Source organism: Erythranthe guttata, chromosome 1 (genome assembly GCF_056151865.1).
Source record: "Erythranthe guttata isolate IM_541 chromosome 1, IM_541, whole genome shotgun sequence".
Classification (NCBI taxonomy): Eukaryota; Viridiplantae; Streptophyta; class Magnoliopsida; order Lamiales; family Phrymaceae; genus Erythranthe; species Erythranthe guttata.
Genome location: NC_142533.1, coordinates 9,059,731 through 9,079,563, shown reverse-complemented (window position 1 = coordinate 9,079,563; position 19,833 = coordinate 9,059,731). Strand labels below are relative to the sequence as shown.

Genomic DNA, 19,833 nt, shown 5'->3' with positions numbered 1-19,833 from the left:
TTCTAAAGATTCAAATATTACTAGTTGTTCGTAGGATATAAATTGTGTTACGCGAATTGAAATCGGCAAACAAATTACTCAGTTACGCGTGGAATTTGTTCAATTACGTGAACAAATAAGCAAATTTGAAGCATTGGGAGACTAAGATTTTGACGAGGAAATGAGTAAAATGAATAAAACAAACGAAGGCATGATAGTACATTCATACTTGGCCAAGCTAACCAAAGATAATATAAAGAATAAAATTAAGGGGCTTAAAACTGCATCAATTTGTCCGTTAAGTCAACAAAATTACACTCATCCACCTGCCTTCTCAAAAAACGTCTCTCGCTAATCTCAATCTATTGTAATATCAACTGCAAAGGTGAATCTGTACACAAAAGACCAATAAGTCGTTCTATAGGAATTATATATATATGTACACAGTTTATACAAAAAGCTGTTGGCTGCAATAAGATGATCAATCGATCCAATTATCATTTGTATGATGTCAGTGTCAAGAGACGGATTCATAGGCCCAAAAGGTATCAGGATCGGGACTGAAGACAGATAAGTCTTTCACTTCTAAATTCGCTATGTTCCAATCAACAAATCGAGCTTGAACTGCTTTCAATAATACCAGAATCGTCGGCAAAAACCACCATTTCTCGTCTTCCCTGCCATCAGAACAAGTTCCGAAGCAACATGGATTTTTTTCAAAACAATATAATAAATAAATATAAATATAAATAAAAAAATGAAGACAAATAAAGCCTTGGGAACTTATGTATAAGAAAATAAGCCGGGAGTTCAGGTATCAATATAATATCTAAGGCTGATGTCCTTCCTATTTTCTTTTGTCCTAGCCACCAGATAATCCAAGAGGGTTTCTAAAATATATAGCAGCAGATTATCTTTCCCCAAGATCACCTCATTGTACAACTTACCTCTTTCCTAAGGCTCATAAAGAAAGAAGAATTTGCATGCCGTGTGAAACAAAATACTTAATTATAAAAACTGTGCATAAAACTACCGAGGATAGGTGGCAATTAATGCAGCAAGGTGGTCTAAATTGAAATTCCTGCAAAATGTGTTAAATGAGGATGTCACTGGTACTCACTTTGAATGCCAAATATTTGCCTTTTCCAGTGAATGCACCGAGATAATCACATAATGAATCATGCCGCAAATAAATGCCACAAGCTGCAAAATTCACAATGGTATCATTAGAGAGGTACAGAAATTTCTTTTGCATTAACCATAACTTGAAAATGATACTCTACATCCCATGCCAGTTAACATGTTATTTGGAAACAAGTGAGACAGGAGGGCGACTGAGCTGTTTCTCCTTCACTAAGTAAACAAATTTTAGATGTATTTAGCTAATAGCAGATTGAAAATCCAGGTTGTCCAGCGGCATGATTTTAACAATTTTATTAGAGTCACATGAAGAGTCTTTTCGGAACATAAGAACGGATTGCGAATATTCAAAAACTAATAAACATGCAAGAAGAACTCTGCCAAAACCTTCAGAAATACTTGTAAAAACACTCGTATTTAGGCTTTCAAAATCAGATAATTCACAAGAAACCAACTAGTACGAAAATTTGCCAACATGCTCTTTAAATTGATCAATACAAGGTAGACCAGACAAAATCAACAAGAAATGGAGTACTAATTAAAGGAATAAGTGAAAGATCTAGCAGTTCTGACTCTTTCACATCAAGACTCTAAACCATAACTATAGTTGACTAAGTGCAGTGTTTGTTTTCCCTTCTTAATTCATTCTATTACTTATTTATTTTGTTTTAGTAAAAAAGAAACCGTTATATGTTAGTATCAGCACTTAGTATCACTTACGATGTTCGTAATCGAGCTAGCATTCCACAAGGCATAAACACGAGCAAGTGAAGCCCTCTTAGGCCCATTAGTGAACAAGGCATTCAAGCCTGCTGGAAATGGAGAGAGCAATGATAGAGGAAGGATAAGAAGTACTGCAAGGAAAGCTCCAAGAGATATCCAGTAGAACAGAAATAGCATAAGGATAGTGACAAAAAGGTCAGCCAAGAGCACGACAGTAATAAAAAACTGTACAGTATCCTGCAAAAAAGGTAAACAAGCGTCAAATGGAGATCAGTATATTAGCCAGCATATATCACAAAGTTTTGGTACCTGTCTGCCAACAGGGCGGGTATTCAGAAGCAACAGAGACAATGGAAAGAGGAAGTCCCTTTTATAGCCCAGTGACTTCAAGGTATCTTCATTTATAATGCCACCATTGAAGCCCCTCGTAATCTTTTTACGGGATAATACATGACTTGCGTGACTCGGATTATCTTCATCAAGGTTGGCACTATTTTCTGCCACTGACGCGGAGCTCCTGACGGTGAGACACAGTAGTATTTAGAAGGTTGAATAATTTAAAAAATATCCAATGGGAAGAGACCAGAATAATTTGATGACAGCTCACATAACAACTGAAACACCAGATGAACATTTCATTGGTGAAAATACCTAGGAATACCTACCTGCCCACCCTGAGTAGAACTAGAATTTCTACTAGTTGGGTAAAGAAAAGTTTGAAGAATACTAGCTGAATATAATTTCCATAATTTATGAATGAATGTGTCTCTCGTGGTTTTTGATATTGCATAACGGCTTTTCTTTATTTACAACTATGAAATAAGGCAATGAAATAGTAAGCATGATATTATGCTACTAACCAACAAAAAACTTATAAGAAATCATCAACTGCAAAATTTATCTCCAGAAAAAAAACAACACTTCCTCAAAACTACCAATACAAGATCAAGCACAGCAAAAATAATCCTGAATACCTAGGAATAGCACACCATAGTATCAGAATATTTAAAAACTAGACCTTTTTCTCTCTTTTATTTTTCCAGCACCTGCTTCAATTAAACTAGCATGATTGGAACATGGAATCGTATTGTACCTGGATGATGTATCACAAATGTCCAAATACTCTGAATGATGAAGATCGTGAAGAGTACAGCCGCCAGCCACCACTAAAATACCCAGTTGATAATACCCACTAGATGTGGCTTGGAACCATCCAAGTTCAAGTTTTACATCGTGAAACTCGAGTTGGGAGTTTCCATGAGTAGTCAGCCAATTAATAACAGGATGCAAAGCTGTGCGTATAGATCCATGCCTCACTGTTCTCAACTGAGCATTTAAACCAGCGACCAACCTATTCCAGACAGTTGCGGGTACATGCTAAAAAGATAAAAATTTGAATGGATTAGAAGATTATACATATAAATCTCTTTTTAATAAGTTAATGTGCTTGGTCCCAGTTTAGAAAACTATTGAGTCTGTTGCCCTGTTTCTTAGACATCCAAGTTACCTGCCCAACGAGATTCACTAATAATGTGTCGTTATGCAGATTATAAGGAGACATATAGCTTCCATCCCCTCCAAAAATAATTGGCATAGGAAATCTCTTTTGGATGCTGATTACAATATCTATGCGTTTCTCATCACCGCCAAGGAAAAAATCTATATAAGAAACCATCAAGTCAGGTGTTGCCCCAACCTGCAAAAACATTCAAAAAAAGGACTAGATTATGGAGAGCAACTCAGGCAAAAAATAGTGATAAGAAAAGACAAATTTCCCTTTCTTTGAGGTGTATGTTACCAACTTAGGTACTTACGTTCTTTCCCATATCTAAGGTGTATAACAAATTCTGGTATCAGCCAATTGTTAAATAATGATCTTACGCACATAAAGATGAATGAACATAAAAAAAAAACAAAGAATTTCCAACTTGTTATATTCTGTCAGTAGTTAGACCACATTCACGCTGTAAACCCCTTAACGAGGAATCTTTCTTTGAAGACTTGCATATCCCGTGCTAATTCCTGGATCTGACTTGTCATTCCTCAAAAACAGAAATAAGTAAAGTTCCATCATTGAGTGACCAATGGAAGGTGTACGGAAAGTTACAATCCCCAGCAGAAATTGGAGAGACAATTGCCAATGTTTCCATAGTTAATAAGCCACATGATTTCAATAGTTAATAGCAGCAGGCTGTCTATGATTTGTCAAACTTAGATAGAAAAAGTGACTTTCTAAATATTCCCCCAATTGTTTTGTTCAGTCTGATCTAAGTAGTCACCATTTTGTAAGAGAAACAAAAGTAATATCACGAAAGGGAATATATATCCAACATATTACAAAATCATACAGGTATAACATCCATACTTCAATAATATATGTATACATCCATACTCACACAGAGATGAAATATACAACTATGTTGATTAGATTAACTAATAAATAAATATAAGATTGTCCAGAAAAAACAGACTCCATGGTAATCAAATTACAACTAACCTTCATTCCTTTGTATAAAGCACGTGATCTGCAAGAGCGCAGACAAGAATGGTCATATTCAGACTTGACGAACTCCTGAAGGCGATGAATCTTTTTTCTCCTACGCCATTGTTTCCAGGACCAGGCACAAGGATATGCAAGCAACAAAAGTATGCTATGTACGGACCCTTCCCACCATTCATATGCAGCAACAGAGTTGATCTCATCAATGAATCTGTTGAAAGCATCTTCGTACCTACATTTAGAAAATTTTGTAGGTGGTGATTAAAGATTTCTGGGACCAGAAAGAGAAAGATATTTGAATCTGCACGATTTGTATGATGTCGTTAATTTTTCAGCTAAATTATTAAGGGCATAAGCTCTCAACCATAAACATCTACATGAACAAGAACATCTAAAAGTATGAATGATGAAAAATAATGATTAAGAGAGTTCCTCAAGGTTGACTTAGGAGGATTTCATAAAACTTAGACAATTAATAAGGTAAATATTTCAACTATTTGAACTGAGATCATATGTGCAGTAACATACTGAAATTCAGAAGGCTAAAAAGTAAACCAATCAAACAAGATATATAAAGAAACATATCATGATATCATTCAGAATACAGTGGCATTTTTTTGCACAATGGTGATTTTTTAGAATCAATATCACATTCTTACACAATCTCAAATATTGCTGCGGGAGGTGAGTAAGGCAGATGCCAGGGTTCTCTGAAAGTATTGGGACCCATAAAATACATCCTATGTACATGAGTCTGAGTGTCTTCTGATTTGCCACCACGAACCTAGAAAAAGAAACAGAAGCAACATGGACTATCATTTGATGCGGTTTAGTTAAACTGGCCAAGTTAGGGAAATGCTCTCACCTCAGATAAGGAAAGAAGATAAGGAAAGCGTTGATCATCTTGATGTTCCATTGAATTTTTTGTCTCGTAAGAGCAACCTGACCCCATCAATTTGATCCTCAGAGTACTTAATGCCACAGCAAGGAGCATGACTATACACAACAACAGAAAGGTAAAAGGCCATGGGCCTCCAAATGTGTATATCAGCTCCTCGAAAGGTGTATAGCACTTCGGCATCCTATATTTCTCAGAAATACATTTGTAGGGACAAGTTGATTGGGTGACTCCACCTGCAGGAATTGGTCGCATATAAAATAAAAGATGGGTTTTACAAAAAAATTATGTACTAAGGAAAAATAATAACATACTAACAGAAATTTGTGTCATATCAGTCATAGTACCTCTTACATACACAAACCTAGCACGAGTAGGAAGCCGCTCAAAGGAACAATCCTTGCAAAGATCTACATCAGATCCTTCCTCATCTTTATACGTTCCAACACGGCATTCCTATAATACAACCCATGGATATTGATGTTCAAAAACCATGGCGGAACAACTTACTATTTCCTATAAAATAGTATTGCATTATCAGTGAACGGACAATAATTGCATAATTCTGTAAGTTACGAACTGAAGTTCTATTTCCTGCAGAGTTATCTAAGAAACTATAACAAACAATATCCAGATTGACATGTATATCCTATAGAAGATGAATCTGATTATCAAAATTCATGGTTACGCATGAATTCAGAAATCCTCACCTGCATCTATGAAGCTTCTTGGGCAGACTCATAAAGGAAATAAAGATGCCTATTGAAGTTGGTTAAAGACAAATATTATCCATATATCTCTATTTCACCTTTAATTCGCTAATTATAACACCAGTATAGGCACTTTTTATCAGTTGTGAGTTAAGCTTACCTATAAGGTCAAGAGAATGCAAACTTAAACAAACATGGAGAATCCAAAGAGAATTAATCATAGTAATAAATAAGACAGGTATTTTATACCTACTACTATGTATCCTCCTACTGAAGTACATGCTTTTGTTTTCTATAGTATCTACCATTTCATATTTGGTTATTTTCATATTTTAAAAATAAAAGTACAAATGACAAAAATCTATAGGAGTACATGGAGAGCACAAAACATACTGTGCAGAATGTACCATACAGGCCTTTGGGGCACTTTTTCCCAGTAATCGTGCCCTTCTCCCCACGAATACCATCTCCACTCCCAGCACCTCCACTGTTAAATAATGAAAAAAGTCTATTCAGATGCAAATATATGCAGTTTCTGTATGCAAACAACTACATGATCTGCTTTTGTTTGCAATGCCACAACCACTTATTGAAGTAGTGAAGAGAGTAACATTTACTTAAAAATTTAGAAGAGAACTTAAAACAGTAAAGACTACAAATAGAATTGTTGTGACATTCTTAAAGGACATGAAAAAACCAGAAAACATTCAAAACTACATAAGTCTCCACCACATGTAAAGAAGTCGACTTACTACAGATTAAAGAACCTGCGTAAATGAGATTTTTTCTTTATTTGTCCGGAAAAAGTACATGTAGAAAGAAAATAAACAGAGGTTTCATATCAAAATTAATGCTACCTCACTCTGGCATTCCCATCTGTAGGTACTTCAAAGAATAAAACATCTCGAAAGGTGAAAAGGCTATACGAGATGAAAAATAAGAGATAGTCTTATCTAAGACAACATTCATGTTCTAAGACTCATCCATGTAAACAAAAGACCACGGTATCAGAAATATATGAAGCTGCCAAAGAATGAATCAGCACAACAGTAAACAGAACTGTGCTTCATAAAGCAAAAGAGAAAAAAAAATACCAATGGAAAGTGAAACAAAAACCAAATATTTAAGGTTTCCGACAAAATTTTCCAAGTTAATTGCTATTCAATTACAAAAAAGCATCCTCCATAGAAATATCATCAATGTAAAAGATCCATGTAACATAAATATTGCCATACCTGAAGTTGATGGCACCATCGACAAATGCAAGTGGAACATATTCCTCTCCACTAGCGATCTTAGACCAATGAAAATGAATTCTTCCACCTCCACCACCCCCACCGCCCAAAGAGCCACCATAACCTCCAAGAACGGATAAAGAGGAATTCTCGGCAAGTGCAAGAGATTGAAGAAAAAGAAGGATAGTACCACCAGAACCTCCACCAAGTCCACCTATGAGAGTATCGTTGCTATTAAGAGTCTGTACGCCACGACTTTGGCCATCAGCGCTGATAAACCCATAATTATCCAGTCTAAAGAGTGGCCATTGTCTGGATCCAATCACTAACATACATAAAAACAAGAAAAGGGAGTAAAGGTCATTATACATCAATCAGTATACGGTCAAAAACAACACGAACTTGATAAGTTTTCAAGTCCGTATGAAAAGCTTATTAGCTCAGAATTATTTGGTGCTTTCTCTGAAGTTTGAAGTTATTGTGCGTGAGGGAACATAAAATTTATTTTTTTCCACTTCAACCCGATCAGTGAGATGTATACGTAATGCAACAAGGAACAAGGACATTTTGCGTGGAGATATATTCCCACAAGCATATTTTCAATTGCCATCCAAAAGACCGTGCATCAAAGATGTTTCTTTTGGTAATGTGTGATCTGATAGGCAGGCTCAATTACTCTTTTTTTTGGGAGAATTAAAATGTGAGAGCTAGTAAAATTTGTACCTATAATTCCACCACCAACCACATATCCATCAGACTGATAAGGATCCTCAGTTCCACTACCTAGCTCACAAGGAAGATCAGCACTCCCATATCTCTGACCACCTTCACTCAAATTTCCTTTGAAAAATCCAGACCCCCCTCTCCCTCCATGTCCAGCACCAGCACCAGCTCCATTTGAGTAGTTTCCCATACCAATACCAGTCCTGCAACCTGGAAACCATTCCATTCTGTGAATTCAGGAAGTCCGTGTCATATATAGAAAGTATAGCTAATGAGAAACTGTTAAGGTCTAATAAATTACAAGGTTACATTGCATGGGAAGGACATGAGACTTATAACCGGAGATTAGCATCAACAGAAAGCATTGGGTGTGACAATATATTTTCCAACATTTATACCTAATTCTGATGCTGTTATCATGCCACCAGTGTCTACAATGACAGTTCTTGACCTGTGGATGTGAACGATACTTCCCTTAATTACTCCATTCACCAGAATATCCTCGACACGACAAACCTGTCCAAAATAGAACCACTCAGAACTGTCGTAAAATTTGAATGTAGAAGTATGTCCACGAGAATTCACCCTATGATGTTTGTGTTAAAAAAAAAGAGGTAAGTTACGAGAAGCGTAAGAAGGTTATGCATTTTCATGGGAAAAATATCGCTGTAGCAGAAGATGGGAGAAAAAGCACTTGGTTGAACTTAAATTTCAACACTTGCTGATAAGGATGTACTCATATGTAGCAGAAGAGAAGACTCTCCAGACTTCCCCCTCCATTACATAATTAGAAGTCATGATGCAAATGTTTACAATAGGATTGTTAATTAATTATCCAAACCGCCACTCCTTGACTCAAAAGAAGTTAAACACCACATGAGAAGTTATTTTGTATCTGCTGGATAGTTATCAAAAACCTGACACCATAATTGTCAACAAATAGATCGAAGAAAACAGGCAGTGCAAGATATCTCACTTACTTGCATAGAGAAGGACAGTGTATAATTAACATGACAATCATCTGGTGGAGTTACAAGATCCACTGGGCATGTTGGACTCTCACATAGAGATTCGGTCACCCTATTTCAGAAATAAGATCATATCATTTGCCAATACAAGGAAAATGCTAAATAAGTACACATTAAGCGATTCAGTTTATTAAATTTATTACAAGCTTCTACTTTCATCATCATCCAAGGGAGCTTGCAGTAACGAGCCAGGGCCGACCTAACACAAGAAAAAAATTATGTAGTCAGAAAATATGATGGTTGATTGAGAAAAAAGAAGAAAGATATCAACACAAATGGAAAAGTAACAAAAGATATTAAAGAAGGAACCTTCTAATGGCCACGTATTTAAAGTATTGAAGAAGAAGAAGAATTCTCAATTTCTAAGTTCAAAGTTAGAGTTTCTCTGTCTATAGCCAGTTATAACAGCTACGGTAAGAGCTATACATAAAATTAGAATACATTTGAGATTTGCATAACCACGTGTGCTAGGAGGACCAAGATACCTCGTCTGGGATTTGCATTTACTGTAATATCAACCTCCTATGAGTAAAGAAATGTAAAAAAAATGTGGTGTAGCAAGACAATGAATGAAGAAGTATCGTTTGATCATGCATCCTCATCTCTACAACAGAAACAAAAGAAGAGATTTTGCTTCTTTAATAAATATCGTACGGTAATATTATAAAACTGTGACAACGAGAGTCTCTGGCCTTTGATTGCATCACCCTGGCCAGTTAGCTTCAAAAGTCCTTGTCCGAATAGAGCTAAATTTGCATTTGAACTGATGACAGAGTAGTCCTGCCAGGAAAAGGAGGGAAGGTGAAATTGGAGCGACATCGTAAACAGTCTTCTAGAACAGACAACATTTTCAGTTGTATTAAGAAGTCATTTGGTCATCACCTTAAGAACAACAAGATTTCTGACTTCAAGGACGGAAATGGCAACATCAGCATTTCCTCCACCATCAACTTGGATATGGGAGTTCAACATGAGTAACATTTTGACTGACATCCTAAAAGCTCCATAAACCTTCATCAACACAAAAACAAAAAAACATTTGTGACTACAATTGAGTCTGGCCCATCATCGATAAATAGCACAGAAGGGTATAAACATCTAACAAACTATTAATTGGTGGAAGAACAAGGTAGTCCTTTAAAGGAATCACATTGCAGTAATAGAAGAGAGAGTGGTAACAAAATTGGCCATAGAAACGATCAGAAGTACTAGGATAGTCCTCTATTTGAAGTGAAACATCTACGTCAATAACTTTTGAAACTCCAGGTTGTTAGGGGATTGATGAAAATTAATGCAAGAAAAATCATGTTAATCCACAAGTAGGCTGCTTATAACTCAGTGAGTTTAAATAAAGGTCAGAACCTATTAGGTCAGCAACAGTTTTAAGCACTAGACAATTAGAATAAGCTAAAGATTCAAGTCTACACATAATAAGTAAAGATCCAAACTGAGTCTTATTAATTCAACAATATCGTCAACCATATATACTTAAGATAATGAGAAAGTAACTTTCAAGGTATAACTGATTAGCAGAATAACTCATGAAAATAGATTTACGAGGTATGCTTACTCCATCATTGACTGATAAAATTTCCGTTTCCTCCGTTTTAAGTATCATTATGTCTAAAACTATGGATGCACGGGCAGAAATTATTTATGAGAGCCTGCCCTCACATGCAGAAATCATTCAATTGCACCATTCTATTGCCAAGGTCAGATAATTATTAAAACTGGAGATGTTGAGAGAAAGGGAAACTGCCGTAAACAAATTTTCTACCTTTATTATTGAATCACTCATCAGAAGTTCTTCCGCGACAAGTTCAAATTCTGAGACTGGATATTCGGACAGTCCAAAAATGATGCTGCTTTTACAATATAAGCTTATCTGGCCTCTCACCTTCAAAGTAGAAAGTTCCAAAACATTATCAAACATTGTCCCCAGCACAGAAAGAGAAAACTCGCAAGTCAAGTATCTTCACCATTTCATTTAGAACTCTGGCATTTTAATAACGAGTAGTAAAGAGAAATGATTTGGACCTGAACTCTTGTCCACAGGAGAGGCACTAAAACTTTTGCATTGTTCTCCACATAAACATTCGTCCACAAAGGGCTAGTAGAAAAATCTAGTAATGGAGTTTCTGTTTCTGTTGTCAAATTGTCATTGCCAACTCGCAAACTCAGCACAGATGCATCAAAGTAAGTACCAGCTGCTCCAGCATTCCCAGAACATCCAATACTCAATCCACCTACCATAGAGAAGAAAATCATTTAGGAGACTAACCCTTGCACATACCTACACAGGTGAAAGATGCTGATCAAGAAAAGATAGGCAATCTGTTTGAAATTCTAGCCAAATTTTCTGACTACATACATAAATTATGCTTCTAAACTTCATTTCGCATTTACATGAGATCTATTATGAAGAGGCTCTAAACTATATTAACATGGCTCAGACGAAATTGATGTCACAATACAGAAAATCATAGCATACAACTTCAGTGATTTGAACATCAATAGCAAGGCAGAATTCTGCCACTCACTTAAACTAAAGCATCGAAACCCAACACAGGATATTAGTTAAGCAATTAAAGGATAATTTTGTTAGTTTGGAGTGAACTCTAGCATCCCATAGTAAGACAATTGCTAGGTGTTACCAATAGTCAACAGCAAAGCACTACAATATGCTATCTCAGGAGACTGGAGAGGAAAACAAAAGATTAAAATTTTAGCAAATCAAATTCCAACAGATGAATTCTGGTGTACCTAATAACAGACAGTCATATCCTCGACTACAATAGAACAATTAGCAGATATCTGACATTTCTTGTGAAACAGAAATCTCGAAATATGAGACTTAGCAAACCTTATTTTCAGAGTAACCTTCGCTTCGCCATTTAAACGAAATATGACATTAAAGTGCCTCCATCTTTTTAGTATCATTTTGGCCCCTCCAACCCTTTAAAAATGTTTCAATCACCAAAATCCCTTAATAAATTACTTGGTAATTATGTCAAATGAAAATTATAATCCCCATCGAAGTGATACGATATGATTAAAGTAGGAATGGGTTCCTTATTTCGTAGTTGCAAGAGTTTTATAGTTGCAGGAGTCTGACTTGTAACTAATTACTCCATCCATCCAAAACTTAGAGATCCTATTTGACCTGATAGGAGTTTTAGATGAGAGTTGCGAAAACTGTGTTTGGGTATCTTCACACCATTCCATTAATAATATAAAATCATTATTTACACAGATGGAAACTTTAGATAGAAAGTTCCATTTTATTTTACAAACCGCCTTAAGGAGACAAGAACAATAAATTTTGGATTGAAGGAGCAGTCTTCATCTTACAAACCGCCTTAAGGTATTATAGTACTCCTTGAAGTTTACTTTTTATTTTACAAATATCTTCTCAGTAGGCGCAATTTGCAAAATAGAAACAAATATCAAACTGGTACTTATAACATATAAACTTTTTTTTTAAATAGGAGAAACCTCAAGAATACTCCTTCAAGTCCAGGTTTCCTAGATACATAGCATCACGAATGTGGCTCTAAACATCTACAAAGACCTACAATCCAATCAAGATTAAGGAACTCATTACAACGAGCCCATTTGCTCAATCCCATGTTAACAAGTAGGAACCATCCAAGACTTACAGTTAAAACTATTCTGACACCATCAGTCATGATTTATTAGGAATTGCCCCTTAATCAACTACTAATCCATAACCCACTACCAAAATGTTATATATATGGAGAAATTCAAAAAACATAGATGATAAATACCGAAAGACGCACAGCGTTAACATAGTTATACAAAGACTACACAACATCGTATGAACGCATAAGTCTTTACCAAAGTAGGGCATCATATTAGGGATGCATACTTTAAGAAGTACATGTCATGTAATAAATTTTCTATAACAAAAACTGAAAAATAGATATACGAGTTAGATGTCATTGTAAGAAAAAAAACAACTTCATAAGTAGGTCAGTTATTTAGTAGGATGAATGAAAATGATATTACAAGCAATAAACAAGAATGAAGAAATCAAAATTACACAATTTTTTTTATTTAAAATTTTAATTTTATAGGGCTCTAGGCTATACGGACTCGAACCGTAGACCTTCTCGGTAAAACAGATCAAACTTATTATTATCAAAATGATCTGGACTGTTTCAAAGACCCAACATGCATTTTTTTTGCATTGGGCTCTTTCATTAACTGAATAGAAAAAGCATAGTAGGATGAAATTGACAAGCACCTCGAAGTGTACCTAGCTAGTAGCTAAGCTAAAGTAAAAAGACTTGAACCAGGACTAATTAGGCACCGACATGCATAATGCAATATTACCACTAACAAAATATGGCTGATTAAATCATTCAAAGGTTTCGTATATGAGTTACCGCTTAATGTTATCAAGATGCAGCATGGAAGTAGACATGACACTCACAGAACAAAGTAGTTAGCAGTTGTCATTGATTGATATCTTATATAACTAGAAATATAAGAGCGGGTACGAACCGTGCACTGTAATTTTTACGTCTTCTTGCTTGCTGTAACAGTTCATTGATATCCTGCCACCTCCACCTCCACCCCATCCCTTCCCACCAGCTGCACTTATGACACCAAAGCCCCTCCTGTTCAGTTAAACCACATTAGTGAAACTTATACTGTATTTAATTAGATAGCTCAATGTTCCAAGTAAAAATTAGCTTAAAGGAAAATCATAACAAAATATATTGAGTCATTATCTAACAAAAAGCAAAGAAAATTGAACCAGTATAGTTCAGTTTATCTAGTTTTCAGTACTTCTGCACAAGTGTAAAGTGTGTTGGTCTTAAGGTATTGGTCCTGAAAAAATTGAAACCTTTAACTAAGAAATCCATAAGATCTTTTGGAAATCCACGGAGATTATGACGTGAATTGAATAGTTTTATTTTATTTTTTAATCATTACTGCAATTCCTTCGGTTGCATAGGATATCTAATATTCATTTGGACTCAGTTTTGATAGAATATCATCTTTTAGTCTATCTTCTAGTAGACCCTCAGAATATTGCAGTATACAAAACAAATACGAAAACAATGACACCATGGGTTCCCTTGCCTGAGGCTGATCGCACAAATAGAGAGACATGTATTTATACATCAAAACTCAAATTTTCTATAGATACAAGAAATATATTACATCTGTAAAGTTAATTTCAGCAATAATTTTGGAAAGACCCTTCCTAGGAAAATCTCATACCAAGTCGAACAAAATACATTCATACCTGTAGAATCCTATTTGTAAAAACATTCATTAAGCATAAACAAAATATAAAGTAATAACTATACTGTAATGCATATCTCACATAATTAAATCAAAAGATTGACCTCACCACCTTTGTTGAAAACTGTTAATCTCTATACATGTGGAAGTATAATAATTAATAACTTAAACTTGGTATTGTATCAACATAGTTTTGAGGTCCTTATTTTTGGCATTGTTAGTATTATTAAGGTATAAAAAAGTTGTGGCATTATATTACACACAGTTCAAGTAGGAGGTCTACTCACAGCTTCTGAGCTCGTATGATGATACTTCCACCAGATCCCCCACCCCCGAGTGTTCCTCCATCCCCACCTTTTGCGGATACAGATCCATTTATATAGAGAACATCTGTTATATTAAGAAACACACGTCCACCGCCAATTCCCCCAAATTTACCACCATCAGACGTGCGACCACCCTTGCTACCATAAGCATATGGGTAAGACAGTGTAGACCATGCATAAACATCACCACCCCAGAAGTTTGTTTGATTAGTTTTCAGACAGGATGCACCACGGCCACCATGCCCTCCACCGGCTCCATCATAGCCAACAGGTGTTCCACTAGTCTGAGGTGGCGGTGATCCACCCAATGCTGATGTATTGAGAGAAGAATTAGGCCCCATAGTCAGACTGGCAGCAGAAAAAACAACAGTGCCAGCAACTATAGCTGCATTTTGACCAACTTTGGCATTGCCAGATAAATTGAAACTTATCGTACAGCCTTCTATTGGGCAAACAATTTCTACATTAGGAAGTATCTCTAGGTTTCCAGCCCCGACTACATAAATATCTGTAGTACTATAGAGGTCTGAATTGAGCAAACAGGTAGTATCAAATGATCCAACACCCTTCAAGTCCTCGCAAGTAACAGAACCATTGCTTGAAAATCTTGATTCTTGAAATCCAATAATGGCATCGGCTTGAGTTCTACCACTTAAATGTGAAAGATGAAGAGCCGATACTCCTTTCAACTTGGAGGCCTGTTCTTTAGTCCATCCCAAGCTGTGAGATAGCACATATACCCATAGATATCCACAGAAAATCCACCAGCAGATAGGATACTGACTTTTCAGTGGACGCATGACCACCGCATACAGTAAGATGCAATGATATTTATTAGTACATGACGGGTCGAAATTGCAGGGAGACCAACTTTTATTTCTGCTCCCTAGGAACACTGCTGTCGATAATGAATCAACAAATCAGATTCATATTTGAATCATCCAACTGATACTCGCTTATCATAAAAGTTATCGGTAGCCTCGTCCACTTTGGTTGCAATTTCCTGCAATTTAAAGGCATTGCAACTTTTAGCTCCAAATGACGGTTATAAACAACCAACCACATACATAAATTATACTGAAGCAACTTTTATCCCTCCTTTCTAGAGCATTGGGGTGACACGGGCAATTTAGATATCAATTAAGTTTGCCCAACAGAAGAACAGAACTTGAAATTTTCGTGTTAGGTTACGAAACAACATACTGCAAAGAAATGAGGTCTGTGAAAAATAAATAAATTATACAACAGCCGTGATCAAAATTCACAACAGTCGCCCACAAATAAAAGCAATGCAGATTGAAAAACAAGAATAAAGCACAAAGAAAACATACTAAAGAGCAGATGAACACACAGTTGATTACGCATATTTACACATCCTAAATACATCAGGACTCGATTATCATTAAGTATGACGCACTATAGCTACATACATAATTCAATTTCGTGCATATAAACAAATTACAAAGACGTGTGCATATACATACAGTACATACAGAGCTGATAGAATGGATCAACTGACCAGCGTAAGGAAATCGAATTGAATCGCGGAACTCAATTGCCAATTCCGACACTTGCTTTCAGAAATTTCTTTGTTGAAGTCAGCGCCTGGACTATGATGATGATTGAATAGAGAATTAGATTACCTTAATGTTTGTATTTTAGGGTTAAAAAAATGAAAAGAGTTTGAAAATGGCAGTGGTGGGGAAGGGCGAGATGATGGTAACAGTGATGGTGAAAGGGGCGGTTTGGTTTTGGTGTTCAAAGCTGAGTGGGGAGTGACAGAGAGATAGATAGAGAGAGAAAGAGGAGAGAGAAAGAGAAAGAGAAAGAGAGAGAGGAGAGAGAGAGTAGTCCAAAAGGCAAAATGTGCATAGCTGGATTCTGGTTTGAGATCTATGCTCTGAGCTGTCCTCTATTTTCCCATATGTTTTACTCCAACTATTACTTTATTTTTTTTTATTTTTTTTTTTTATATTTATATTTCCCCTCAAAAATTTATTTATTATTTGTTATATAGCCACCTTGTCTTTTGCCTTCATCTTCGTAACGGCCACTCTCCCTTTTTATGGAAATATAGTTATCGTGATTCGTGTGTACCCCAATTACTGCGGTTTCAAATTTCAATCTAAACACCGAGTTAAGTGGGTTTTTATTTTCATTTTCGGTATATATATATATATATATATATATATATATATATATATATATATATATATATATATATATATATATATATATATATATTATTTTCACTTTTCGAATTGCAATTTTGTATGAGTTTTGGTGAAATTGATCAATTACTATATATTTTGTATTGAAAAGAATTAGTAAGATCCCGTGAAAAAATGCTATAAAAACGTGGGAAAAGTAAAGTTTTGATTTGATATTCTAAGTACATTCTTGACTGGGTATTGGACTGCTTATGTCATTGATTTATAGAAAGCAAGCTGTGTCAAATGTTCTAACTCAATTTTTCATATTTAGAGTGTCACTGTGTCACATATGATATTTTGAGATTTTAGTAAAAAAATAATCTCCAATACAAATTTTAAGAAAAAATAAAAGTAATCACTATAACAAATCATAACTTTTGCTTACTTGAATACTAAAAAAATTAAAAATAAATAATTAATAGTAAATTAATTTAATACCCTTAATGAAAATCAAAATCAAAAAAATATTACAAATATTATTTTTTCTTTCTTAAATACCAAATAATCAAAAACTCTCAAAACCCATTTCCCTCATCACTCACAAACCCCTCACCTCCTCCACCTCCTTCTTCTCCCTCCCCCAAAAATCCTCCTAAAAAACCTCAAAACTAAAGAAATGAAAACCTTACACAACTTGCAAAATGGCGTCAAACGACAATAGAATGGTAGTTTACGAACAAGGAGAACCCATTAAGGTATGTATTCATGTATTTTTTTAGCTAAAACATCGATTTTGATTCTTTTTCTTTTTTAAATCTGCCATCAACTTTCGACACATACAGGTCGAAAATGTGCTTATTTTTCGACATGTAAGTGTCGAAAAACATAATAATTGATATTATACTCATTTTCGACACTTAAGTGTCGAAAATAGCGGTAAAATTCGACAGTTACCTGTCGAATTTGTCTATTAATTTCGACACTTAAGTGTCGAAATTTGTCCCATGTTTCGATACTTAAGTGTCGAATTTGTCCCATATTTTCGACACTTAACTGTCGAATTTGTCCCATGTTTTCGACACTTAAGTGTCGAAAATAGGGGACAAATTCGACACTTAGGTGTTGATTTTTTCCCTGTTGCAAATTTACTTGTCTAATATTTTCTCCACTTTTGTGTAAATCGATTGCACCCATTCATTTACCACGTCAGAAAAATTCCCAACAAAAGAAGCTTTAATGGCATGGGTTCGTGAAGTATGTAAAAGAATTGGAATGGTGTTAATGATTGCGGGTTCGAGTGACGGGGATAGAGGACGTAGGACACCGTATGTGATTGTTCGTTGTGAGCGTGGGGGCCTTTATGCTGGCAAGAAGGTACCCGGTGAAGATGATCAAAGACCGGAAAAAAGGAGCACCGGTTCAAAGAAATGCAATTGTCCGTTTAAATTGAAGGGGACAAAAGAACACAAGGATGATGAAAAGGCTGAGTGGAAATTGGATGTTTATAGTGGTATTCACAACCACAACTTATTTGAAAACTTGCACGGACACTCTTATGCTGGAAGATTATCAAAGAAGCGGACATCACTTGTTCACACTTTGAAGAAAGCAATGGTGAAACCAAGGGCAATTCTAAGATTATTGAAGGAAAAGGACCCGTCTAATGTAACTGGTATGAAGACAGTTTACAATACTATCTCTAAGTTAAATTTCAATGAATTATCTGGGAGATCTCAATTGCAATTATTGTTCGCCAAGTTGAAAGAAGATGAATACCTCTCGTACCATAGATCGAACGAGTTGAATGCGATTACCGACTTGTTGTGGATCCACCCGAAATGCATTAAGTTGGCACAGTCGTATCCGTACGTATTCGTCATCGATTGCACGTACAAGACCAATCGTTACGGACTCCCATTTCTTGAGATTGTGGGTTTTACTTGTACCAACATGACGTTCTCCATTGCCTTTGCATACTTGGATCACAAAAAGACGGAAAATTTCGAATGGGCGTTGCGTTGTTTGATGGAGGCCATGACAAGTTGTCCTCGGCCTAATTGCATTGTAACAGATCGAGATTTGGCTTTAATGAAAGCAGTGGCCAATGTGTATCCATCGATTCATCACTTGCTGTGTCGGTGGCATGTGAACAAGAATATATTGGCCAATTGTAAGAAACTGTTCACAAAGGACAACACCAAATGGAAGCAATTTTAGTTGGCTTTTTCGGCTCTTATTAAAAGAAATACTATAGAGGAGTTCAATGAGGATTGAGAGTCAATAAAAAGAACATTTATCGGTTATCCGCCGGCTATAGCATATGTAGCTAATTCATGGTTGGATCCGTACAAGGAGAGACTTGTATCGGTATGGACAAATAAGTGTACTCATTTTAGAACGTACACTTCTAGTAGGGTGGAGGGGGCACACGTTGTAAGTAAGTAAAAATACTTACGAACAACCTTTCAAAACGTTGTATACAATGAGCTTCGTGGAAGTATCTCAAAATTCGCTCTGCAACTACTCAAAGTTGAGGTGGACAATGCGAAACTATTGCAACCGAGCGATATGGGTTGTAGTTGCGCCATCCGAACAACTCACGGTCTACCATGTTGCCATGAACTTCATGAGTATGTTGTTGTGAACAAATGTCCTATCCCACTTGAGTTAATAGGCTCGTATTGGTAACACATGAGCATAGAGCCCGTCGCGACCACAGACGAAGTCATCCTACCAACCATCGGCGAAGAATTATCGGAATACCAGAAGCTCTTTGAATGTGCCGATCTCGATGCAAAGACTCAATTGCGCAACCATTTGAGACATTTTACCCACCCAGAGAAGACTAACCTTACAGAACCAAGTGAAAAAGTTGTTAGCAAAGGTCGACCGGCAAAAAATAAGAAAGACAAATCAAGCACTCGTGACAAATCACATTTTGAGTATGTGGAGCCAAAGAAAAAAAAAATCGAAGCAAGCTAGTTGTTCTCCAAAGGTAAATGTCGCTACTATTGTCTCATTTCATTGTAGTTGTTGTATTTTATAATTGTGCTAAGTAATTCTGTGTAATATACTGCAGCTTATACCTTTCAAGCAACCTGTACTAAAGAGATTTAGAGTGCCCTCGAATGATTCTATTAA

The 19,833-nt window shown here is 35.9% G+C and overlaps 2 protein-coding genes across 5 annotated transcripts; one reads left to right on the top strand and one right to left on the bottom strand.

Annotated features, from left to right (window-relative positions):
* Positions 1 to 208: 208 nt before the first annotated feature.
* On the bottom strand, positions 209 to 16,526 carry LOC105978076 (MraZ). 4 transcript variants are annotated; one of them, XM_088819576.1, is made up of 23 exons: positions 16,059 to 16,526; positions 14,501 to 15,542; positions 13,464 to 13,579; positions 10,974 to 11,182; positions 10,714 to 10,833; positions 9,819 to 9,947; positions 9,591 to 9,716; positions 9,080 to 9,135; positions 8,889 to 8,988; positions 8,307 to 8,424; positions 7,909 to 8,118; positions 7,186 to 7,510; positions 6,344 to 6,437; positions 5,588 to 5,696; positions 5,208 to 5,476; positions 5,002 to 5,126; positions 4,340 to 4,574; positions 3,350 to 3,538; positions 2,936 to 3,219; positions 2,152 to 2,359; positions 1,840 to 2,079; positions 1,100 to 1,182; positions 209 to 656 (listed from the first exon to the last, which is right to left on the bottom strand). In XM_088819576.1, the coding sequence occupies exons 2-23, from the start codon at positions 15,337 to 15,339 to the stop codon at positions 497 to 499; spliced, it is 4,344 nt and encodes a 1,447-aa protein (XP_088675702.1). In that variant the 5' UTR covers positions 15,340 to 15,542; positions 16,059 to 16,526; the 3' UTR covers positions 209 to 496. The 4 variants fall into 4 exon arrangements, with proteins under 4 accessions (XP_088675702.1, XP_012858939.2, XP_012858940.2 ...); XM_013003485.2 differs by having other exon boundaries at positions 16,033 to 16,516; XM_013003486.2 differs by having other exon boundaries at positions 16,024 to 16,441.
* A 1,402-nt stretch (positions 16,527 to 17,928) lies between these two features.
* Positions 17,929 to 18,909, top strand: LOC105978050 (protein FAR1-RELATED SEQUENCE 5-like). Its single transcript, XM_013003462.1, has one exon. The coding sequence runs from the start codon at positions 17,929 to 17,931 to the stop codon at positions 18,907 to 18,909; it is 981 nt and encodes a 326-aa protein (XP_012858916.1).
* Positions 18,910 to 19,833: the final 924 nt, after the last annotated feature.